General features: G+C 48.1%; 1 protein-coding gene across 4 annotated transcripts in view; it reads left to right on the top strand.

Annotated features, from left to right (window-relative positions):
- Nucleotides 1-25,166, top strand: part of nbeal1 (neurobeachin-like 1) — a 277,142-nt gene that overhangs the window by 197,719 nt on the left and 54,257 nt on the right. For 3 of the 4 annotated variants that reach the window (XM_078228982.1, XM_078228984.1, XM_078228985.1), the window contains 9 exons: nucleotides 1,580-1,739; nucleotides 5,020-5,108; nucleotides 9,237-9,893; nucleotides 11,721-11,896; nucleotides 12,615-12,774; nucleotides 14,059-14,187; nucleotides 16,456-16,761; nucleotides 17,879-18,028; nucleotides 22,319-22,476. In XM_078228982.1, the coding sequence (XP_078085108.1) occupies nucleotides 1,580-1,739; nucleotides 5,020-5,108; nucleotides 9,237-9,893; nucleotides 11,721-11,896; nucleotides 12,615-12,774; nucleotides 14,059-14,187; nucleotides 16,456-16,761; nucleotides 17,879-18,028; nucleotides 22,319-22,476 (1,985 nt within the window). The remainder of the gene's footprint in view (nucleotides 1-1,579; nucleotides 1,740-5,019; nucleotides 5,109-9,236; nucleotides 9,894-11,720; nucleotides 11,897-12,614; nucleotides 12,775-14,058; nucleotides 14,188-16,455; nucleotides 16,762-17,878; nucleotides 18,029-22,318; nucleotides 22,477-25,166) is intronic. The other variant, XM_078228983.1, reaches the window with a different exon arrangement.

Consider the following 25,166-nt stretch of genomic DNA (forward strand, 5'->3'; position numbering starts at 1 on the left):
ATTGTGGGATTTTATTATTAACCGTAAAGATGTCAGAGTATAAGTCAACAAAGAACAAAGAAAATTACAGCACAGGACCAGGCCCTTCGGCCCTCCAAGCCTGCACCGACTATGCTGCCCATGTGAATTAAAACCCCCTACCCTTCCGGGGACCATATCCCTCTAATCCCATCCTATTCATGTATTTGTCCAGACGCCCCTTAAAAGTCGCTATCGTATCCGCTTCCACTGCCTCCCCCAGCAGCGAGTTCCAGGCACCCACCCTCTGTGTAAAAAACTTGCCTCGTACATCTCCTTTAAACCTTGCCCCTCGCACCTTAAACCTGTGCCCCCTAGTAATTGACTCTTCCACCCTGGGAAAAAGCTTCTGACTATCCACTCTGTCCATGTCTCTCATAGTCTTGTAGACTTCTGTCAGGTCTCCCCTCAACCTCCATCACTCCAGTGAGAACAAACCAAGTTTCTTCAACCTCTCCTCAAAGCTAAAACCTCATAAATTCCCTCCAGAAACAGAGATGTACTGATACGCCGAGTATAAAACTGAACTGCTGGTGTGAGTGTGGTCGCCATTTTGAAACATTATTGGCGTCCAACGCCAAATGTGGGCGTGTCTTAAACTCCTGCACATCTTAACAACACAATCCGTAATGCCTACTTGATCCTTTACGCCCAGTTATGAGGTACCAGTGAGTAAAACATGAAATGTGAGCTGCGACATAGAGGCTGACTACTGATGCAAGTATAGCATGCCATGGCTGAATGCGGAGCTTGTCTTGTATATCGAGTATTGCCAAAGAGGTGACTGTTTTGTATGGTGCAGTACAAATGTGAAGAGGATATCAGGGCCAAAACTCATTCGCAGCCCCTTCTTTCTTCACGTCATTGTCTGTTTAAGGCAGACCCACAGGACACGTCATAGAATCCTAGAATCCCTACAGTGCAGAAGGAGGCCATTCAGCCCATCGAGTCTGTAAAGTTAAAATTTATTCATCAGTCACAAGTAAGGCTTACATTAACATTGCAATGAAGTTACTGTAAAATTCCCCTAGTCGCCAAACTATGGCGCCCGTTCGGGCCAATGTACCTAACTAGCACGTCTTTCAGACTGTGGGAGGAAACCAGAGCACTCGGAGGAAACCCATGCAGACACGGGGAGAACGTGCAAACTCCACACAGACAGTGACCCAAGCCGAGAATCGAACCCGGGTCCCTGGCGCTGTGAGGCAGCAGTGCTAACCACTGTGCCACCGTACCGCACCACCGATCACAATCCCACCCAGGCTCTATATCTGTAACCCCACACATTTACCCTGCTAATCCTCCTGACACTAAGGTCAATTTAGCATGGCCAATCCACCTAACCCGCACATCTTCTTGGACTGTGGGAGGAAACCGGAGCACCCGGAGGAAACCCACAAAGACACGGGGAGAATGTGCAGACTCCGCACACACAGTCTGTCAGAGCAGTTCGATTGAAGGCTTTCTGTCTTCGCGTTACAGAGTTTTGAGCAAAGCTTTCAGGTTTAACATTTCAGTTCTGAATGTAGATTTAATATGTCTGCTTTCTATCCCGCGATAGATATTTGGGAGGATGTTAAAGTGCAATAAGGTTTATGAGCGGAGTAAGCAGCGGATCAAACTGAGGGATGTGGGCTATTCCGGATTCATCATGCTGCTGAAGGATGTCACCATTACTGTGTCCCTGGTCAAGAACCTTCTGCAGCAAGTCCTACAAACAGGTAAACAGAGAGTTTGTTGTATCAGTAACAGCCTGAATTACACAGAGCACAGAATCGATTGCCACTGGCGTGTTTGCTCATTATGCAATGAAAGCCGGTGAGTTGTTGGGGCCATGGGGAGTATGACTCCCTGGCGGCACATTGGATTGAGGAACTGGACTCCAAACAATTGGTGTTTCACCGATAAAGATAAGTGTAGTCCTCAAGTGAAGGTGTTAAATTGGGGGAAGGCTAATTACAACAATATTAGTCAGGAACTGAAGAATGTAGATTGGGGGCAAATCAACATCTGGCATGTGGGAGGCTTTCAAGTGTAAGTTGATAGGGATTCAGGACCGGCACATTCCTGTAAGGATGAAGGATAAGTATGGCAAGTTTTGGGAACCTTAGATAACGAGAGATATTGTGAGCCTAGTCAAAGACAAAGAGGAAGCATTTGTCAAGGCTAGGAGTCTGGGAACACACGAAGCAAGTGTGGAATGCAAGGAAATTAGAAAGAAACTTAAGCAAGGAGTAAGGAGGGCTAAAAGGGGTCATGAAAAGTCATTGGCCAGCAGGATTAAGGAAAATCCCAACGCTTTTTATATATATATATATATAAAGAGCAAGAGGGTAGCCAGGAAGAGGGTTGGCCCACTCAAGGACGGGGGAGGGAATCTATGCATGGAGCCAGAGGAAATGGGCGACGTAGTAAATGAGTACTTTGTGTCAGCATTCACCAAAGAGAAGGACTTGGTGGATGTTGAGTCTGGGAAAGGATGTGTAGATAGTTTGAGTCATGTTGAAATCAAAAAGGAGGAGGTATTGGGGTTCTTGAGAAACATTAAAGTGGACAAGTCCCCAGGGCCTGATGAGATATACCCCAGAGCACTGAGAGAGGCAAGGGAGGAAATTTCTGTGGCCTTGAGAGAAATCTTTGTATCCTCACTGGCTACAGGGGAGGTCTGATGTGGAGATGCTGGTGTTGGACTGGGGTAAGCACAGTAAGAAGTCTCACAGCACCAGGTTAAAGTCCAACAGGTTTATTTGGTAGCAAATTTGCTACCAAATAAACCTGTTGGACTTTAACCTGGTGTTGTGAGACTTCTTACTGTGCTTACCCCAGTCCAACGTTGTGAGACTTCTTACTGTACAGGGGAGGTCCCAGAGGATTGGAGAATAGCCAATGTTTTTCCTTTGTTTAAGAAGGGTAGCAAGGATAATCCAGGTAATTACAGGCCGGTGAGCCTTACATCAGTGGATTTACTCCCACTTGGAAATAAGTGGATGTATTAGCGAGAGGCAAAATGGTTTTGTGAAGGGGAGGTTGTGTCTCACTAACTTGATTGAGTTTTTCGAGGAAGTGACGAAGGTGATTGATGAGGGTAGGGCAGTGGATGTTGTCTACATGGACGTCAGTAAGGCCTTTGACAAGGTCCCTCATGGCAGACTGGTGCAGAACGTGAAATCGCACGAGATCAGAGGTGAGCTAGCAAAGTGGATACAGAACTGACTCGGTCATAGAACAGAGGATAGCAGTGGAAGGGTGCGTTTCTGAATGGAGGGCTGTGATAAGTGGTGTTCCTCAGGGATCAGTGCTGGGACCTTTGCTGTTTGTAATATATATAATTGATTTGGAGGAAAATGATTAGTAATTTTGCGGACAACACAAAAGTTGGTGGATTTGCAGATAGCGATGAGGACCATCAGAGGATACAGCAGGATATAAATTGGTTGGAGACTTGGGTGGACAGATGGCAGATGGAGTTTAATCCAGACAAATGTGAGGTAATGCATTTTGGAAGGTCTAATACAGATGGGAAATGTACAGTAAATGGCAGAACCCTTAAGAGTATTGATAGGCAAAGGGATCTGGGTGTACAGGTACACAGGTCATTGAAAATGGCAATGCAGGTGGAGAAGGTAGTCAAGAAGGCATACGGCATGCTTGCCTTCATCGGCCGGAGCATTGAGTTTAAAAATTGGCAAGCCATGTTGCAGCTTTATAGAACCTTAGTTAGGCCGCACTTGGAATATAGTGTTCAATTCTGGTCATCACACTACCAGAAGGATGTGGGATGTGGAGGCTTTGGAGAGGGTACAGAAAAGATTTACCAGGATGTTGCCTGGTATGGAGGGCATTAGCTATGAGGAGAGGTTGAAGAAACTTGGTTTGTTCTTTCTGGAAAGACGGAGGTTGAGGGACGACCTGATAGAAGTCTACAAGATTATGAGAGGCATGGACAGAATGGATAATCAGAAGCTTTTTCCTAGGGCGGAAGAGTCAATTACTAGGGGGCATAGGTTTCAGGTGCAAGGGGCAAGGTTTAAAGGTGATGTATGAGACAAGTCTTTTTACACAGAGGGTGGTGGGTGCCAGGAACTCGCTGCTGGGGGAGGTAGTGGAAGCAGATACGATAGTGAGTTTTAAGGGGCGTCTGGACAAATAGATGAATAGGATGGGAATAGAGGGATATGGTCCCCTGAAAGGTAGGGGGTTTTAGTTCAGTCGGGCAGCATGGTCGGTGCAGGCTTGGAGGGCCGAAGGGCCTGTTCCTGTGCTGTAATTTTCTTTGTTCTTTGATTCAAACACCCATCGTAAAATGCTGCTTTTGGAGATGACACCCAAAAAGGTGCAGCAAAGAGGTTAGTTAAAAAACAAGAACACAGTGCAGCATAGAAACAGGCCCTTCGGCCCTCCAGTTTCTCTGGGAGAAATCGCCATCTCATGGTGTTCCTATCCTCAAAAAATAGTTTGAAGGACATCTTGTACCCTTGTAAAGACTTAGATAATGGAATGTACTGCTCCCCAGTACTGCCAATTAATTGTAGGCAAAAGATACAGTCAGATTCCCTGATTGTGCGGAAAATAGATATATTGGTTATTTTCCCACATTCCAGCTATCGATTCCCAACCAGCAGGATGGGAGCACATATCCCCAAGCCTCAGTCAGTGCTGCTCTTGAATTAGCTGTTTGGAATGTACATAAAGGTGCTGAATATGTGTCCTACTGCTTGTACATACATATTGACATATGAATGATGAACAGGAGTAGGTCATTTGGCTCCTCAAGTCTGTTCCGCCATTCACCAGCTGATCTGATTGCGGCCTCAACTCCACATTCCAGGGTTACGGGGAGAAGGCAGGAGAATGGCACCGGGTGTATTGCTCATTCAGAGAGCTGGCGCAGACACAGTGGGCTGAATGGCCTCCTCCCGTGCTGTAACAATTCTGCGGATACACGAAATGAATTGCAGCGTAATACCGTGCGTTATTTTTCTCTTGCTTCCTCTGTTTCAGACTCTGTGGTGAATTATAAAGATCTAATGGCTGTGGTTCACCTGGTGCACAAAGCAGGGATCAGCGTGAGGCTCGCTGTTTGCCGAAAGGTCAGTCTTTCCCTTCTATTAATCACTCAAACTTCTTTGCGGTTAATGAAAGGAAGCATCTGCATGGGAGAAAGGCAGAAAAAGTCACAGGAATGCGTTCATTTTCACACAGTGGCAGCAGAGCATTGGTCCTGATTCACTCGACCGTTCGAAACTGAAACCATTCCCACGGCTATTACATCCCTCATTCCTGAACTGGGGCCATACTGTGAAAAACTGTGTTTGAGACTTGCTGTAGTGTTAGCAAACTGCACAAAGGCAATTGAGTTGCATGTTATTTGGCCAGGCAGTGACTGGCCAGGTAAATGACCTCATCAATGTATGTATATGGGAGAATCTGGAGTAAACCAGGTGCAATGACGCAGATGGATCAGGAGCTGAAGTTAATGACACAGTAAGAAGTCTCACAACACTAGGTTAAAGTCCCAACAGGTTTATTTGGCAGCACAAGCCACTAGCTTTCGGAGCGCTGCTCCTTCGTCAGGTAAGTGGGAGTTCTGTTCACAAACAGGGCAGATAAAGACACAAACTCAATTTACAAAATGCGAGTTGGAATGCGAGTCTTTACAGGTAATCAAGTCTTAAAGGTACAGACAATGTGAGTGGAGAGAGGGTTAAGCACAGGTTAAAGAGATGTGTATTGTCTCCAGCCAGGACAGTTAGTGAGATTTTGCAAGCCCAGGCAAGTCATGGAGGTTACAGATAGTGTGACATGAACCCAAGATCCCGGTTGAGGCTGTCCTCGTGTGTGGAACTTGGCTATCAGTCTCTGCTCAGCGACTCTGCGTTGTCGTGTGTCGTGAAGGCCGCCTTGGAGAACGCTTACCCCAAGATCAGAGGCCGAATGCCCGTGACCGCTGAAGTGTTCCCCAACAGGAAGAGAACACTCTTGCCTGGTGATTGTTGAGCGGTGTTCATTCATCCGTTGTCGTAGCGTCTGCATGGTCTCCCCAATGTACCATGCCTCGGGACATCCTTTCCTGCAGCGTATCAGGTAGACAACGTTGGCCGAGTTGCAAGAGTATACTCTTGTCGTGTGCCAACTTGGCCAACTTGCAACTCGGCCAACGTTGTCTACCTGATGTCCCGAGGCATGGTACATTGGGGAGACCATGCAGACGCTACGACAACGGATGAATGAACACCGCTCGACTATCACCAGGCAAGAGTGTTCTCTTCCTGTTGGGGAACACTTCAGCAGTCATGGGCATTTGGCCTCTGATCTTTGGGTAAGCGTTCTCCAAGGCGGCCTTCACGACACACGACAACGCAGAGTCGCTGAGCAGAAACTGATAGCCAAGTTCCGCACACATGAGGACGGCCTCAACCGGGATCTTGGGTTCATGTCACACTATCTGTAACCCCCACGACTTGCCTGGGATTACAAAATCTCACTAACTGTCCTGTCTGGAGACAATACACATCTCTTTAACCTGTGCTTGGCCCTCTCTCTATTCACATCGTCTGTACCTTTAAGACTTGATTACCTGTAAAGACTCGCATTCCAGCCATTATTTTGTAAATTGAGTTTGTGTCTTTATATGCCCTGTTTGTGAACAGAACTCCCACTTACCTGACGAAGGAGCAGCGCTCCGAAAGCTCTAGTGGCTTTTGCTACCAAATAAACCTGTTGGACTTTAACCTGGTGTTGTGAGACTTCTTACTGTGTTTACCCCAGTCCAACGCCGGCATCTCCACATCATTAATGACACAGACAGGGAAAGAAAATAGAAACTTCTGACTTTTTTAACCTGCAAAGGCCTTAGGAGGCCTTAGGCCTTATGGGCAGCACAGTGGTTAGCACTGCTGCCTCATAGTGCCAGGGATCTGGGTTCGATTCCCAGCTTGGGTCACTGTCTGTGTGGAGCCTGCACGTTCTCCCCGTGTCTGCGTGGGTTTCCTCCGGGTGCTCCGGTTTCCTCCCACAGTCTGAAAGACGTGCTGGTTAGGTGCATTGACCCGAACAGGTGCTGGAATTTCACAGTAACTTCATTGCAGTGTTAATGTAAGCCTTACTTGTGACTAATAAATAAACTTAAATAAAGGATAGGAAAAGAAAAGGAAGAAGCAGGATGGGAGAACTGCCCACTGCACTTAGAGTAAAGAAAGGAGGAAAGTTTCTGAGAAACATCTTCTGCTGCTGCTTTTGAAGCACCGATGCTAACAATGGTTGCTGTGACCTTATGAAGAGGATGGAGATAGAGCAAGGCAGTGTCTAGATGAAAAAGCAGAAGGAATATTGTACGCCCAGCTTTTAGCTTTAGAATCCCTACATAATGCAGAAGGAAACTATTCGGTCCATCAAACCTGCACCAACAACAATCCCACCCAGGCCCTATCCCCGTGACCCCATGTATTTACCCTGCTAATCCCCCTGACACTAAGGGGTAATTTAACATGGCCAATCAGCGCATCTTTGGACCGTGGGAGGAAATCAGAGCACCCGGAGGAAACCCACACAGATACGGGGAGAACGTGCAGACTCCGCACAGACAGCCACCCGAGGCCAGAATCGAACCCAGGTCCCTGGTGCTGTGAGACAGCAGGGCTAACCACCGTGCCGCTCAAAATTGATCACTTTGGTTAACTGCAGCTGTGGCTTAAAAAACAACATGTTAGAATTTTTTAATTCAAGAAAAGGTAAGGAAGTATTGTTGCAACTGTACAAGGCATTGGGGAGGCCGCACCTGGAGTTTTGGTCCCCTTACTTGAGGAAAGATGTAGTGGCATTGGAGGCAGTTCAGAGGAGGTTCACTAGATTGATTCCAGAGATGAGGGGTTTGTCGTATGAAGAGAGATTGAACAGTTTAGGCCGATACTCTCTGGAATTGAGAAGAATGAGGGGAGATCAAATTGAGGTACACAAGATGATAAAAGGTATGGATAAAGTAGACGTGGAGCGGATGCTTCCTCTTGTGGGGCATTCTAGGACGAGAGGTCACAGTCTTAGGATAAGGGGCAGCAAATTTAAAATAGAATTGAGAAGAAACTACTTCCCTTCAAGCTTTTAGGTGTCCAGATCACCAACAACCTGTCCTGGTCCCCCCATGTCGACACTATAATTAAGAAAGCCCCACCAATGCCTCTACTTTCTCAGAAGACTAAGGAAATTTGGCACGTCAGCTATGATCTCACCAACTTTTACAGATGCACCATAGAAAGCATCTTTCTGGTTGTATCACAGCTTGGTATGGCTCCTGCTCTGCCCAAGACCGCAAGGAACTACAAAGGTCGTGAATGTAGCCCAATCCATCACACAAACCAGCCTCCCATCCATTGACTCTGTCTACACTTCCCGCTGCCTTGGCAAAGCAGCCAGTATAATTAAGGACTCCACGCACCCCGGACATTCTCTCTCCCACCTTTTTCCATCGGGAAAAAGATACAAAAATCTGAGATCACGTACCATCCGACTCGAGAACAGCTTCTTCCCTGCTGCTGTCAGACTTTTGATTGGACCAACCTCGCATTAAGTTGATCTTTCTCTACACCCTAGCTATGACTGTAACACTACATTCTGCACTCTCTCCTTTCCTTCCTATGAACGGTATGCTTTGTCTGTATAGTGCACTAGAAACAATACTTTTCACTGTATACTAATAATGTGACAATAATAAATCAAATCAAAAAAATCCCAAAGGGTTGTGAACGTGTGGAATTCGTTACCCCAAAATGCTGGGACAGTGAGTAAATTTAAGGAGGAGTTGGACAGATTTTTAATTGGGAATGGGTTGAAGGGTTATGGGGGGAAGGCAGGAAAATGGGGATGAGGAGCATATCAACCATGATTGAATGGCGGAGCGGACTCGATGGGCCGAATGGTCTCATTCTGCTCCTATATCTTATGAACTTATAGCATTGATGTAAGGGGACAAACAACACTGTAGTGTTGTCGTGTCCTGATGAGTGTAAGACGTGAAGCTTCGACATGACTCTCTTTTCCAGCAGTACTCAAGTTCGGTACAAGCAAGCGACTATTAGTTTGACTGTAATTACGAGTACCATCCAGACCCCAATGAATTAGCAGTAAGAAAAGTAACAGAAGACCGATGCACTACATTTTCAAAAATGCCTGCTTTATGTCGGTGATGTATAAATGATCTTTCTTTCTCCCCCGGATTGGTTTAGATTTATCGGCACTTGCAGTCCCAGCAGGATGCAGCCCAGCAGATAGCGAAGCAGACCAGTTGGCAAGAGACGTTTGTGCGGTTGTTTTTGAAGGAGAATGCGGAGAGCAGAGAGAGCGCTGGCGTGGACATTCTGAACAACAACAGTTTGGATTTCGGGAAACAGACTGATCCCCAATTTGAGACAAAAATCGGTGCAGGACGTTCAAGAACCACTAGCGAGGAGTCACAAACTCGGGATGATAAACTGTCAGAGGGCGATTCGGTGGACAACATGCCCTTGAATAAATTATTTGAGAACAGAAGCTTTGACGGATTGGTTGACAGATTCACTGACTCGAGCCACTCTTCTGAGATGCTTTTAGATGATGAGGCCTCCACTGACAGCGCCCTCACTGAAAGCCTGGGGGAGAACCTGGCCCAGTCAGAGGATTGGCCTCCGAAGGGGAGAAGTCTGACGTTGGATCTGTCGAGCGCGGCCTCCTATGAAATGGGTGACGCTGAAAGCCAAACACCGGGTAGCATTGCCAGCACCCCATCGCCATTGGAGATGCCCAGACACTTCCCCGGTGCCCAGTTTGAGAAGGAACCTGGCAGCACAGATGAGTCCAGTTACATGGACGATACCTCAATCTATGAAGTCTTTGCCAGTGGAGAGGTAATTTGTTCAATGATTTTTTTTGCCATTTTGGTTGGGATTTTTAAATACAGATTTAAAAAAGCAAAACTAACAGACTTATTCAATGAAACTAGTGATGACTATGTTGCAGGATGTTGGTCTCTGAGACTTGATCTCCTTTTCAACTGATCTTCATACTGTGAACTTTACCCAGAAGGGAGTTATACCAAACATGGCCAGGCCATCATGGCTGAAGCACCGGGTATTATCCTGATGGACATCTGGCCTGATTGCAGCAACTCTCATCTAATACCCTGTTATCTCACTGAATGATGTGAAGAAAATTTGTTTGATTAGAGTCACAGAGGTTTATAGCATGGAAACAGGCCCTTCGGCCCAACTTGTCCATGCCACCCCTTTTTTTTTTAAACCTCTAGGCTAGTTCCAGTTGCCCACGTTTGGCCCATATCGCTCTATACTCATGTAACTGTCTAAATGTTTTTTAAAAGACAAAATTGTACCCGCCTCTACTACTACCACTGGCAGCTTGTTCCAGACACTCACCACTCCCTGTGTGAAATAATGGCCCCTCTGGATCCTTCTGTATCTCTCCCCTCTCACCTTAAACCTATGCCTTCTAGTTTTAGACTCCCCTACCTTTGGGAAAAGATGTTGACTATATAGCTAATCTATGTCCCTCATTATTTTATAGATCTCTTTAAGATCACCCCTAAGCCTCCAGGGAAAAAAGTCCCAGTCTATCCAGCCTCTCCTTATAACTCAAACCATCAAGTCCCGGTAGCATCCTAGTAAATCTTTTCTGCACTCTTTCTAGTTTAATAATATCTTTTCAATGATAGGGTGTCCAGAACTGTACACGATATTCCAAGTGTGGCCTTACCAATGTCTTGTACAACTTCAACAAGACGTCCCAACTCCTGTATTCAATGTTCTGACCAATGAAACCAAGCATGCCGAATGCCTTCTTCACCACTCTGTCCACCTGTGACTCCACTTTCAAGGAGCTATGAACCTGTACCCCGAGATCTCTTTGTTCTATAATTCTCCCCAAAGCCGTACCAGGGCTGCGCAGTGGTTAGCACTACTGCCTCACAGCGCCAGGGATCCGGGTTCAATTCCGGCCTCGGGTGACTGTCCGTGTGGAGTTTGCACGTTCTGCCCATGTCTGCGTGGGTTTCCTCCGGGTGCTCCGGTTTCCTCCCACAGTCCAAAGATGTGCGGGTTAGGTTGTTTGGCCACGCTAAATATGCCCCTTAGTATCTGGGGGATTAGCAGGGTAAATATGTCGGGTTACGGAGATAGGGCCTGGGTGGGATTGTTGTCAGTGCAGACTCGATGGGCCAAATGGCCCCCTTCTGCACTGTCGGGATCCTACAATTAACTGGATTGACTGAGTAAGTCCTGCTAATGTCAATTATTAGGCTGGGCTTGTGAAATAGTTTATTCAAATGTAACACTGAGTTCATTTTCATTCTTCACCCAAAGAGTGGTGAGCCTGTGGAATTCATTACCACAGGAAGTAGCTGATGTCAAAACATTGAATGTACTGGAGAGGCGGCTGGGTATAGCACCTGGGGCGAACGGGATCAAAGGTTGTGGGGAGAAAGCAGAATTAGGCTATTGAGTTGGACGATCAGCCATGATTGTGATGAATGGCGGAGCAGGCTCGAAGGGCCGAATGGCCTCCTCCTGCTCCTATCTTTAAAAAAAAGTACTGCTCGATTTACGGGAGCCCATAATCGATATGTCAAAGACGTGCTGTGTGGCCTTAAGCATTCTACCGCTCGGTGAAGCTAACCTTAGTGAAGTGGACTTGTTTATAGGAACCATCTTTCTTTCCCTCAGAAGTGTGAGGAAGAGCTAAGTCGGATTCTGATGGACATCCTTCTCTGTATCATGTGGCGTGGCCTGAGCAGCTCGGACGACACTGCCTGGATCGAACGAGGACAAGTCTTCTCGGCACTGACAAAGCTCGGAACGGCAAATGAACTGCTGTCTCCATCCGATGAGATTAAACTCGTGTACGGTTTGCACGCGCTGGAGTACTTCCTTCATCCTGCCCAAGCTCCCAAACCACTCTTACTCGTTAAATATTTAATAACCGAGATAAAAGTAAATTACTGCGGGCGCTGGAATCTGAAACCAAAAGAGAAAACGCTGGAAAATCCCAGCGGGTCTGGCAGCATCTGTGAGGAGAGAAAAGAGCTGACGTTTCGAGTCCGGATGACCCTTTGTCAAAGCACTTTTGACGCTTTGACAAAGGGTCACCCAGACTCGAAACGTCAGCTCCTTTCTCTCCTCACAGATGCTGCCAGACCCGCTGAGATTTTCCAGGGTTTTCTCTTTTGATAACCGAGACTGTGTTTGTTAGTGCAGCTTTGTGAGCCATTTGGAAATCCTATCGGAGGGGAGAGCCTGGTTAGGATGTCTTTTTTGAGATGCCGTGAAAGCTCTCCGGGGTGAGAGAGGGAAAAGTTGAGGGGAGCGATGGAGATCGGAGGACTGGAGAAAGACATTTGGAGGGGGAGGGGAGGGGAGAGAGAGAGAGTGCTCTGTTTTGGGGACATGGGAATATGTGGAAGAGGAGAGAGGCATTAGGGGAGAAAGATGAGTGATTCGGTACATAATTGGCAGTAATATTTGTGTTAGCAGTGAGCCCATTGGACTGGAGAATTTGTGATTTGTCTGTTAAGAGACCAGGACACAACTGAGATTGATGAAAATGGCTTTCTTTTTCAGTCTTCTGGAGAAGATATTGGAGTGGGCCGTGACTGACAACAGAGAGGCGACAGCAGTTGCACTTCCGGTTCACACTGAGAATGCAGTGAGATTGCTGCATATTGTTCAGGACTTCCTACAGGCTGAGGGGCTGGTGAATCCTGCATTGTGGACTGACAAGGTACTAAACTATGCCCCTGAATCAAGCCAAATCGTGCATACGGTTGGATTCACAGCTAAACCTGCTGCCAACCTGTGAAAATCCCCTAGTTGCAACACTCCGGGGCCTGTTCGGGTACACTGAAGGAGAATTTAGCACGGCCAATGCACCCTAACCAGCGCGCCTTTTGGACTGTGGGAGGAAACCGGAGCACCCGGAGGAAACCCACGCAGACTTGGGGAGAATGTGCAGATTCCGCGGTAGCACAGTGGTTAGCACTGCTGCTTCACAGCTCCAGGGACCTGGGTTCGATTCCCGGCTTGGGTCACTGTCTGTGTGGAGTTTGCACATTCTCCTCGTGTCTGCGTGGGTTTCCTCCGGGTGCTCCGGTTTCCTCCCACAGTCCAAAGATGTGCGGGTTAGGTTGATTGGCCATGCTAAAAAATTGCCCTTAGTGTCCTGAGATGCTGCGTAGGTTAGACGGATTAGTGGGTAAATATGTTGGGATATGGGGGTAGGGCCTGGGTGGGATTGTGATCGGTGCAGACTCGATGGGCCGAATGGCCTCTTTCTGTACTGTAGGGTTTCTATGATTCTATGACAGTGACCCAAGCTGGGAATTGAACCCGGGTCCCTGGCACTGTGAGGCAGCAGTGCTAACCACTGTGTTGTCCCTGTACAGTTGAAGAGTCTGTGTAATTTGGGGAAATCACTCAGTTGTTGGCAAGGAGTCAGCACAGAAACAAAGAAACTTGATTTACATGAGGGTGACCTCCTAGGATAATTTACGGTATCTGCCTTGGAAGGGCACAGTGTACTTACTATTCTCAAGGGTAAATACGCCCAGAGATTCTCGATTATCCAGAAAGTTGTATAAAAATATTCATTGGGCAGCACGGTGGCACAGTGGTTAGCACTACTGCCTCACAGCGCAGGGACCCGGGTTCGATCCCCGGCTTGGGTCGCTTCTGTGTGGAGTTTGCACATTCTCCCCGTGTCTGCGTGGGTTTCCTCCCACAGTCTGAAAGATGTGGGGTTAGGTGGATTGGCCATGTCAAATTGCCCCTTAGTGTGAGGGGGCTCGTGAGGGTAAATACCGGGTTATAGGAATAGGGCCTTGGTGGCATTGTGGTCAGTGCAGACTCGATGGGCCGAATTGCCTCCTTCTGCACTGTAGGGATTCTATGATTCCAGCGGACTCAATGGGCTGAATGGCCTCCTTCTGCATTGTAGGGATTCTATGGATTTAGTTTCAGCTAAAGTAGATTTCCTTCATCCTTTGGGGATTTCCTTGCTTTTGTCCAGGTGTTGGAAGAAATGGTGACACTGATGGACAGCCTGATGGTGTGGTACTCCTCTGGATCAGAATGGAAGCAGTTGTCCCAGCTCGGAGTGCGCCTTCTCCTTGGCTTTATTGCACAAGACAACATTCAGGTAGGGGGTCGAGATCACTGCGTCCAGCAAAAACCTTTCATCGCTCCCTCCGCAAGCCATCGCTCAGCACTTTCACCTCTCAATCCAGAGTGAGGTTTCAGCCCCACACTCCCATAGCTTGAATGTAAACTCTAGGCTGACACTCCAGTGTACCGCTGCGGGAGTGCTGCACTGTTGGAGATGCCATCTTTAAGATGAAACTTTAACCCAAGGCCCCACCTGCGCCTCGGATGGGTGTAAAAAATAAAAAATCCCCTGGCACTGTTTTAAAGTCATGATGTGGAGATGCCGGTGTTGGACTGGGGTAAGCACAGTAAGAAGTCTCACAACACCAGGTTAAAGTCCAACAGGTTTATTTGGTAGCAAATTATGGTATTTGCTACCAAATAAACCTGTTGGACTTTAACCTGGTGTTGTGAGACTTCTTACTGTACTGTTTTAAAGAGCAGCAGGGAGTTTCCCCCTGGAGCCCTGGCTAATATTTATCCCTGTTCCGAAAGCTTTTGCTACCAAATAAACCTGTTGGACTTTAACCTGGTGTTGTTAAACTTCTTACTGTGTTTACCCCAGTCCAACGCCGGCATCTCCACATCATAATATTTATCCCTCCATCAAAACCACTAAAATAACAGATTATCCAGACTATTGTCACATTGCAGTTTGTGGGATCCTGCTCTGTGCAAATTGGCTGCGACATTTCCTACAGTGGAACAATGACTGCACTTCAGAAGTGGATGTAACATGCTATGGGAGGTCAGGATAGGTACTATATAAATGCAGCAGTTGTCACATCATCGCCATCTGTAGAAATCACAGCACCTCAGGTGAAGACACTTCTCTTCCACCTTCTTCTGTCGGGAAAAAGATACAAAAGTCTGGGGTCACGTACCAACCGACTCAAGAACAGCTTCTTCCCTGCTGCCGTCAGACTTTTGAATGAACCTACCTCGCATTAAGTTGATCTTTCTCTGCACCCTAGCTATGACTGTAACACTACATTCTGCACTCTCTCATTTCCTTCTCTATGAACGGTATGCCTTATCTGTATAGTGCGCAAAAAACAATACTTTTCACTGTATACTAGTACATGTGACAATAATAAATTAAATCAAGACAAGCTCCCTTTATTGCAATTTTAATTTGATCATAACTTACCGATTGGATTTATATTTTTCTTTCCTTGTTTCAATGTGGTGTTAGTGCTTTTTAATTCTTTTGTGGGATGCAGGTATCACCGGCAAGGCCAGCATTTGTATCCTGTCCCTAATTGCCCTTGAACTGAGGAGTTCTTAGTTAAGTTTAAGTTTTTTTTAAGTTTATTTATTAGTGTCACAAGTAGGCTTACATTAACACTGCAATGAGGTTAGTGTGAAAATCCCCTAGTCGTCACACTCCGTCTGTTCAGGTACACTGAGGGAGAATTTAGCATGGCACCCTAACCAGCACGTCTTTCAGACTGTGGGAGGAAACCGGAGCACCCGGAGGAAACCCACGCAGACACGGGGAGAATGTGCAGACTCTGCACAGACAGTGACCCAAGCTGGGAATTGAAGCCAGGTCCTTGGCGCTGTGAGGCAGCAGTGCTAACCACTGTCCCACCCAGTTAAGTTAAGAGTCAACCACTCTGGAGTCACATGTAGGCCAAATCAGGTAAGGATGACAGAATTCCTTCCCTAAAGTTAAAGTTTATTTATTAGTCACTAGTAAGGCTTACATTAACACTGCAATGAAGTTACTGTGAAATTCCCCTAATTGCCATAGTCCAGCGCGCCTGTTCGGGTCAATCCACCTAACCAGCACGTCTTTCAGAATGTGGGAGGAAACCGGAGCACCCGGAGGAAACCCACGCAGACACGGGGAGAACGTGCAGACTGCGCACAGACAGTGACCCAAGCCAGGAATCGAACCCGGGTCCCTGGCACTGTGAAGCAGCAGTGCTAACCACTGTGCCACCGTGCCGCCCCTAAAGGTGAACCAGATGGGTTTTTACAACAATCGGTGGTTGCCATGGTCACCATTATTGAGACTAGCTTTCAATTCCAGGTTTTATTGATTGAATTTAAATTCCACCCGCTGCCGTGGTGAGATTTGAACCCGTGCTCCCAGAGCCTTACCCTGGGCCTCTGGATTACTGGTCCAATGACATTGCCACTACGTCACCATCGCCCAATAAACGGGCAAAGGGAAAGCAGGCGAGGTGTTGTCTGTAGTGTTTGGTGTTGGATGGTTCTAACTAATCAGAAGCCATCGTTTATTTTTGAACAATAGGTGTGTGCCATGGCTACAGCAAAACTCAACACTATACTGCAGACCAAAGAGATCGTCAACCGCGATGAAGCTTGCTTCCTCTTGGGGAAGCTGGAGGAAACCCTGACCAAGTCCATCCGAGAGAGAACTGAAACCTACTCTTTCCTGATCCCAATCATACGAACTTTGGTGTCCAAAATTTATGAGTTGCTGTACATGAACCTGCACTTGCCGGCTCTGCCTCAGAGCAACGGCAGTCCTTCTTTCTTTGAGGACTTTCAGGAGTACTGCGGATCCAACGAATGGCGCGTTTACATTGACAAATATGTATGTAGCACGTTTTTGTATTCTGTAACCCACTAACAGCCTTGCATTCTCTGCCCAGGCCTCTCTCTCACCCAGTCATTTGGGGGAAAGGTTGAGGGGGTTCGAGCATTAGAGTAGGGAGGTTTTGCTATAGCTGTGCAGGGCTTTTGTGAGAAGACATCTTGGAGCACTGAGTGTAGTTTTGCCACCTTAAGACAGAATAGAGTTCCATTGGAAGCAATTCAGAGAAGGTTCAGTGGTCTGATTCTTGGGGTGCAGGGGTTCTCTTGTGAGCCTGTACTCATTGGTGTTTAGAGGAACGAGAGATGATCTTATTGATCATAGAATCCCTACAGTGCAGAAGAGGCCATTCGGCCCATCGAATCTGCACCAACTCTCCAAAAGCATCTTACCCACGACCGCTACCCCGACCTATCCTCGTAACTACTCACACTTAGCATGGCCAGTCCATCTAACCTACTCATCTTGGGACATAAATATATATATGTTTTAATATATATGTGTGGGTATATATATGTTTGAACATATATATTGGAGTCCTCTGGCCTCCCCGCAGTGTTTGCTTTGATGGCGAGTCATTGACTGGCGGCAGGATCTTCTGGTCCCACCGTCGTCAATGGGATTTCCCGTTGAATTCACCCAACGTCACCGGGAAACCCGCGGCGGGTGAGGGGGATCCAGAAGATCCTGCCGGCAGCAGAGCCGGAAGATCGCTCCCGTAATATTCCGAGGGGGTGGACAGGGTGGGTGCTGAGAGGGTGTCTCCTCTCGAGGGAGAGACTCGAATTAGGGGACACAAGTTTAAAGAATCAGGGCTCTCCCATTTAAGCTGGAGATGAGGAGGAATTTCTTCTCTCGGCGAGTCGCGGGTGTGTGGGATTCTCTACGGCAGAGAGCAGTGGAGGCTCATTGTGTATATTCAGGGCTGAGTGAGATAAGTTTCCGATAGACACGGGTGCTAAGGATTATGGGGGTAATGTGGAGTCGAGGCCACAGTCAGATGAGTCATGACCTTATTGAATGATGGAGCAGGCTTGAGGGGCCGAATGGCCTACCGCTGCCTCTATGTGTGGGTGTGTGTCATTGTGAACCATTCTAACTGTGCCCTCGATTTCAGATCATCCCATCGATGAAGCAGTATGAAGTGGAAACGTTCAGCAAAGGCCATGAGCACATGGCAATCTTTTGGAAGGAATGTTACGAAACCATGATGGTGAATTTGCACAAGAGAGATCGGGAGAAAGGGGAAAGCAAGCTCAAATTCCAGGTAAGGGGTGGAGTGTGCGAACCGCCCATTAACGAGAGAAATCTTTCCTCGTCTCCTCCTTTTACACCTGCTTCTGCCGGCTTTGAAAGGGAAAAATGGGAAAATCGATAACCCCCCAATCCTGCGCAGCCACCTCTCTGTGTGCGTGGAGACGAATGCAATTGAGAGATATGTCACTGAGGCTTTATCACCCTGCACCGAAAGGGTAAGAGGTGCCCAGCTCCTCCCCCCGACCACAACAACCAGCTACCATACAACCGAACCCTGCGCCCGCTACCTCCTCCCCCAGGCGTCTGCTACCTCCTCCCACCACGCCTCCCCATGTCCAGCACCCCTCCCCCATGTCCAGCACCCCTCCCCCATGTCCAGCACCCCTCCCCCATGTCCAGCAGCCCTCTCCCATGTCCAGCGCCCCTCCCCCATGTCCAGCGCCCCTCCCCCATGCCCACCAGCCCCCCCACATGCCCAGCGCCCCTCCCCCATGTCCAGCGCCCCTCCCCCATGTCCAGCGCCCCTCCCCCATGCCCACCAGCCCCCCCCCCCCACATGCTTGCTAAACAGCCCCCTCGCACACTCAAACAAGACTAACACAAATAAAATTGACCCGAGGTCAATTCCGGCCTTGGGTCACTGTCTGTGTGGAGTTTGCACATTCTCCCCATGTCTGCGTGGGTTTCCTCCGGGTGCCCCGGTTTCCTCCCACAGTCCAAAGATGTGTGGGTTAAGTGGATTGGCCGTGCTAAATTGACCCTTAGTGTCAGGGTAAATATGTGGGGTTATGGGGATAGGGCCTGGGTGGAATTGTGGTCGACGCAGACTCGATGGGCCTTCTGCACTGTCGGATTCTATGAAAATGGAAGAGATCCAGGAGACAAGAAGACAAGAAGCTACAATATAGGGCAAGGCACCAGCAGGGCAAGAAGTGTTGGACGTGAGCGTAAGGATAATGAACCATATCTCAGACTATACTTTATAAATCACAGCTCCCTGCTGTCCCCACCAACTTAAACTCCAGCAACTAATTGAATTTAAAGTTCTCGTTCCTATGAATCCCCCCATGACCTTGCCACTCCTGATCTCTGTAATTTCCTCTATGAAAACTCCATACTCCTCCAAGTGTGGTCACTTGTGCATCACTAATTTCCTTTGTTCCGCCATCCATGGGTGGCACAGTGATTAGCCTCACAGCGCCAGGGACCCGGGTTTGATTCCCAGATTGAGTCACTGTCTGTGCGGAGTCTGCACGTTCTACCCGTGTCTGGGCTTCCCCCAGTTTCCTCCCACAGTCCGAAAGACGTGCTGGTTAGGGTGCATGGCCGTGCTAAATTCTCCCTCAGTGTACCCGAACAGGCGCTGGAGTGTGGCAACTAGGGGATTTTCACAGTAACTTCATTGCAGTGTTAATGTAAGCCTGCTTGTGACTAATAAATAAAAGAATAATAAAATAAATTGCCCCTTCGTGTCCAAAGATGTGTCAATTAGGTGGATTGGCCATGCTAAATTGACCCTTTGTGTCAGGGGGATTAGCAGGGTAAATACATGGGATTGCAGGGATAGGGCCCTGGGTGGAATTGTTGTTTGGTGCAGGCTCGAAGGGCCAAATGGCCTCCTCCTGCACTGTAGGGATTCTATAATCCTATGTGCGGCTTAGGTTGATTGGCCATGCTCAGTTGCCTTTTAGTGTCCCAGGTTAGGAGGATTAGCAGGGTAAATGTGTGGGTTAGGGGGATTAGCAGGGTAAATGTGTGGGTTAGGGGGATTAGCAGGGTAAATGTGTGGGTTAGGGGGATTTGCAGGGTAAATGTGTGGGTTAGGGGGATTAGCAGGGTAAATGTGTGGGTTAGGGGGATTATCAGGGTAAATGTGTGGGTTAGGGGGATTAGCAGGGTAAATGTGTGGGTTAGGGGGATTAGCAGGGTAAATGTGTGGGTCAGGGGGATTAGCAGGGTAAATGTGTGGGTCAGGGGGATTAGCAGGGTAAATGTGTGGGTCAGGGGGATTAGCAGGGTAAATGTGTGGGTTAGGAGGATTAGCAGGGTAAATGTGTGGGTTAGGGGGATTAGCAGGGTAAATGTGTGGGTCAGGGGGATTAGCAGGGTAAATGTGTGGGTTAGGAGGATTAGCAGGGTAAATGTGTGGGTTAGGGGGATTAGCAGAGTAAATGTGTGGGTTAGGGGGATTATCAGGGTAAATGTGTGGGTCAGGGGGATTAGCAGGGTAAATGTGTGGGTTAGGGGGATTATCAGGGTAAATGTGTGGGTCAGGGGGATTAGCAGGGTAAATGTGTGGGTTAGGGGGATTAGCAGAGTAAATGTGTGGGTCAGGGGGATTAGCAGGGTAAATGTGTGGGTTAGGGGGATTAGCAGAGTAAATGTGTGGGTTAGGGGGATTAGCAGGGTAAATGTGTGGGTTAGGGGGATTATCAGGGTAAATGTGTGGGTCAGGGGGATTAGCAGGGTAAATGTGTGGGTTAGGGGGATTAGCAGAGTAAATGTGTGGGTTAGGGGGATTAGCAGGGTAAATGTGTGGGTTAGGGGGATTAGCAGGGTAAATGTGTGGGTTAGAGGGATTAGCAGAGTAAATGTGTGGGTTAGGGGGATTAGCAGGGTAAATGTGTGGGTTAGAGGGATTAGCAGGGTAAATGTGTGGGTTAGGGGGATTAGCAGAGTAAATGTGTGGGTTAGGGGGATTAGCAGGGTAAATGTGTGGGTTAAGGGGATTAGCAGGGTAAATGTGTGGGTTAGAGGGATTAGCAGGGTAAATGTGTGGGTTAGGGGGATTAGCAGGGTAAATGTGTGGGTTAGGGGGATTAGCAGGGTAAATGTGTGGGTTAGAGGGATTAGCAGGGTAAATGTGTGGGTTAGGGTCTGAGTGGGGCGCTCTGTCGGAGAGTTGGTGCAGACATGGGCCGAATGGCCTCGTTCTGCACTGTGAGGGTTCTATGATTAGTGGCTATGCCTTGCAGCTATCTAGGCCTAGACTCTGCATCCTTAGAAATCTCCCCACCCTTCTCTCCTCCTCTATGGCACTTATGGAAACTGTCCAAAGTCCATAATGCACCTTGGGGAATTTTATTACCTTTAGAGCAGCAAGGCAGACCAATTGGATAGCTGTTTGAAAGAGCTAGCACAGGCACAATGGGCCAAATGGCCTCCTCCTGTGCTGCATGATTCTCTATGTGGCACCGGAGATAGATGCCCAAATGCCCAATGTTTAGGCAAAATTGTGTGCCTAAATGTACATCAACAAAGCGAAGCTCTTTTGCGTCACAAATTCAGTACAAGTGGAATTGGTAATAGAAATATCGAAGATAGGAGCAGGAGGAGGCCATTCGGCCCTTCGAGCCTGCTCCACCATTCATCACCATCATGTCTGATCGTCCAACTCAATAGCCTAATCCTGCTTCCTCCCCATAACCTTTGATCCCATTCGCCCCAAGTGCTATATCCAGCCGCCTCTTCAATACATTCAATGTTTTGGCATCAACTACTTCCTGTGGTAATGAATTCCACAGGAAATTTCTCCTCATCTCCGTCCTAAATGGTCTACCCCGAATCCTCAGACTGTGACCCCTGGTTCTGGACTCCCCCCACCATCGGGAACATCCTCCCTGCATCTACCCTGTCTAGTCCTGTTAGAATTTTGTAAGTCTCTATAAGATCCCCCCTCATTCGTCTGAATTCCAGCGAAAACAACCCTAACCTAGTCAATCTCTCCCCATACATTGATAACAAGATGCATGTGGATGAAGGCAGCCCATTCAACCTACCCTGGACAGAGTGGATAGTGAAGCTTTTTCCCAGGGTGGAAGAGTCAATTACTCGGGGGCACAGGTTTAAGGTGCGAGGGGCAAGGTTTAAAGGAGATGTACAAGGCAAGTTTTTTTACACAGAGGGTGGTGGGTGCCTGGAACTCGCTACCGGGGGAGGTAGTGGAAGCAGATACAATAGTGACTTTTAAGGGGCGTCTGGACAAATACATGAATAGGATGGGAATAGAGGGGTATGGTCCCTGGAAGGGTAGGGGGTTTTAGTTCAGTCGGGCAGCATGGTCGGTGCAGGCTTGGAGGGCCGAAGGGCCTGTTCCTGTGCTGTAATTTTCTTTGTTCTTTGAACCCAGATATCCAGAAAGAGCCTACAGCTCCACCCCTGTCCCTGATCGCAGTATCTATTGTATGGTTCTGGTGTTTTGCCTCCACTCTCTGTGACTCATTCCACCTGTTAATCACTATTTGGTGAAAAGCTTCCTGTGTTTTAATTACTCTTTTGTGTTGCTTTGTCTCGGTGCCAGGAGTATTTTGTTGAGCCATTTACGCGAAAAGCCAGACAGGAGAACCTGCGTTATAACAGCATGTTAAAACAACTCAACAGCCAGTACACAGCAACACTGAGACAATGGAAGGCTGCCCAGCACTACTTAACCTGTGAGCGTGGACCATGGGCTGACAAGTACGTGGTTCTCATAGTTCTGTACCGTCAACTCAATATCCTAACAGAATTTCAAGGGTGGGTGGCTTTATTTGTTCCTGGGATGTGAGTAACACAAAACGGGCAGCATGGTGGCACAGTGGTTAGCACTGCTGCCTCACAGCACCAGGGGCCCGGGTTCAATTCTGGTCTCAGGTGACTGTGCGGAGTCTGCACGTTCTCCCCGTGTCTGTGTGGGTTTCCTCCGGGTGCTCCGGTTTCATCCCACACTCCAAAGATGTGCAGGTTAGGTGGATTGGCCATGCTAAATTGTCCCTTAGTGTCAGGGGGACTAGATGGGTAAATACATGGGGTTATGGGGATAGGGCCTGGGTGGGATTGTACTTGGTGCAGACTCGATGGGCCGAATGGCCTCCTTCTGAAAACAGCCACATTGCCATTGATTTCCTCAGCCCTCGTGACCCTGGATTGGCTTTGCTGCTGCACTGCAGAGTGTCGGGTCAGTGTGGGGCTGTAATTGTGTCTAAACCAAACCTGGAATGGCAGTTTCCTTTACTGATTAACCAGCTTGGAGTGTAACACCCAGCCAGTCCTTTTAATGTGTCTGGTGCTAGCCTGTCTTATTTAATTGGACAATTAAGAGTTATTTGCTGTGTCCCACTGTGAAGCCGTGTCGTGTGAAGTACAAGACGGATTTGAACCACAGCCATTTGAGATATTACATCGCCAGATCTTGCTGGACCACACTTAACGCCACCACGCACCGGGGGTGTAAGCCGTGGCTCAGTATGTCATAATCTCAGCGGAAGCGTTCACAACTCTGGAGTCAAGAGTTCAAGTCCCACTCCGACCGTTTGAGCTTGTGAGCCAGGCTGACGCCGAGGGAGTGCTGCAGTGTCAGAGGCGCCGTGGCTTTGATCTGAAGTCCAATCTTCAGTCTCAAGCAGCCATGGACGATCCCATGGCATTACGCAAACACAAGCAAAGGAATCCTTCCTGCTATCCTGGGCAATATTTATCCTCGGCCAATCGCTATTGGTTGTTATCACATTGCTGTTAGAGGGACCTTGCTGTGTGTAAATTGGGTACAAGGTGTCCTATCATTACAGCAATGATGACAATTCAGAAAAGTACTTCATTGGCTGTAAAGAGTTTTGAGATCATAGAATCCCTACAGTACAGAAGGAGGCCATTCGGGCCATCGAGTCTGTACCGACCACAATCCCACCCCAGGCCTTATTCTCGCAACCCCACACGTTTACCCTGCTAATCCCCCTGACACTAGGGTCAATTTAGAATGGCCAATGCATCTAACCCGCACATCTTTGGACTGTGGGTTTTTTCGACAATCGACAATGGTTTCATGGTCATCAGTAGATTCTTAATTCCAGATATTTTTTATTGAATTCAAATTCCACCATCTGCCATGGGTGGGATTCGAACCCGGGTCCCCAGAACATTAGCTGAGTTTCTGGATTAATAGTCTAGCAATAATACCACTGGGCCATCGTCTACCCTTTGAAAGATGCAGACGTGGAGAGCATAGCACAAGAGGCCAGTGTCAGGAGCACCCGAAGGAATCCCACACAGATACGGGGAGAATGTGCAGACTCCGCACAGACAGTGACCCGAGGCCGGAATCAAACCCGGGTCCCTGGCGCTGTGAGACAGCAGCGCTAACCACTGTGCCACCGTGCCGCCCTTAGTTATCCTGAGGTTGTGAAAGGCGTTACATAAATGCAAATCTTCATTACCATCAAACTTCCTTCAGCTTCCTTCACTCCCGCTCCCACTAAATCGCCAACATTCCTTCCTGGCCCTCAGGGTTACTGCTGACTTCCACGCTGACTGACCTCACACATCCATTTTTGGAATCCCCATATCATTGGCTAACAGTTCGGTTTCTCCTGGCTGCCTTCTAATCCTTCAGCTCATCCACAACTCTCTGCTTTCTATCTCGTGTCGTGTCCCACTCACCCATCGCTCCCGTCCTTTCTGAGTTCTGTTTGCTCTCCTCGAGCCAACACTTTGAATTCCAAATTCTCATCCTGGTGTTGAAATCCCACCACGGGCCCCTTTCCCTCCCCTGTTTCACAATCTCCCTCCGGGGCCACAATCCCCCCATTCCCTGTTTTCCGTTCTCCCTGACGCTGGCCTCTTGTGCTATCCTCCCCCCACGTCAGCAGCTTTCAATGGGGAGGCGATGGCCTAGTGGTATTATCGCTAGACTATTAATCCAGAAACTCAGCTAATGTTCTGGGGACCCGGGTTCGAATCCCACCACGGCAGATGGTGGAATTAAAATTCAATAAAAAATATCTGGAATTAAGAATGGGAAGCTTTTCCCCGGGTCGGTGGTGACGTTCACGAGGGGTCATAGGTTCAAGGTGAAGGGGGGGAGGTTTAACACAGATATCAGAAGGACATATTTCACACAGAGGGTCGTGGGGGCCTGGAATGTGTTGCCGGGCAAGATGGTGGAGGCGGACACACTGGGAACGTTTAAGACTTATCTAGACAGCTATATGAACGGAGTGGGAATGGAGGGATACAAAAGAGTGGTCTAGTTTGGACCAGGGAGCGGCGCGGGCTAATTGTTCCTTGTTTCTTGTTTCAAGGCTTCATTCTATGATCATGTTGCTGGTGCCAGTACAGAGCGAGACTGCGGATAGTTGGGAACCTGTCTCGGGGGCAGGGAATTCATATGGTGT

This window comes from Mustelus asterias, chromosome 14, assembly GCF_964213995.1.
Source record: "Mustelus asterias chromosome 14, sMusAst1.hap1.1, whole genome shotgun sequence".
NCBI lineage: Eukaryota > Metazoa > Chordata > Chondrichthyes > Carcharhiniformes > Triakidae > Mustelus > Mustelus asterias.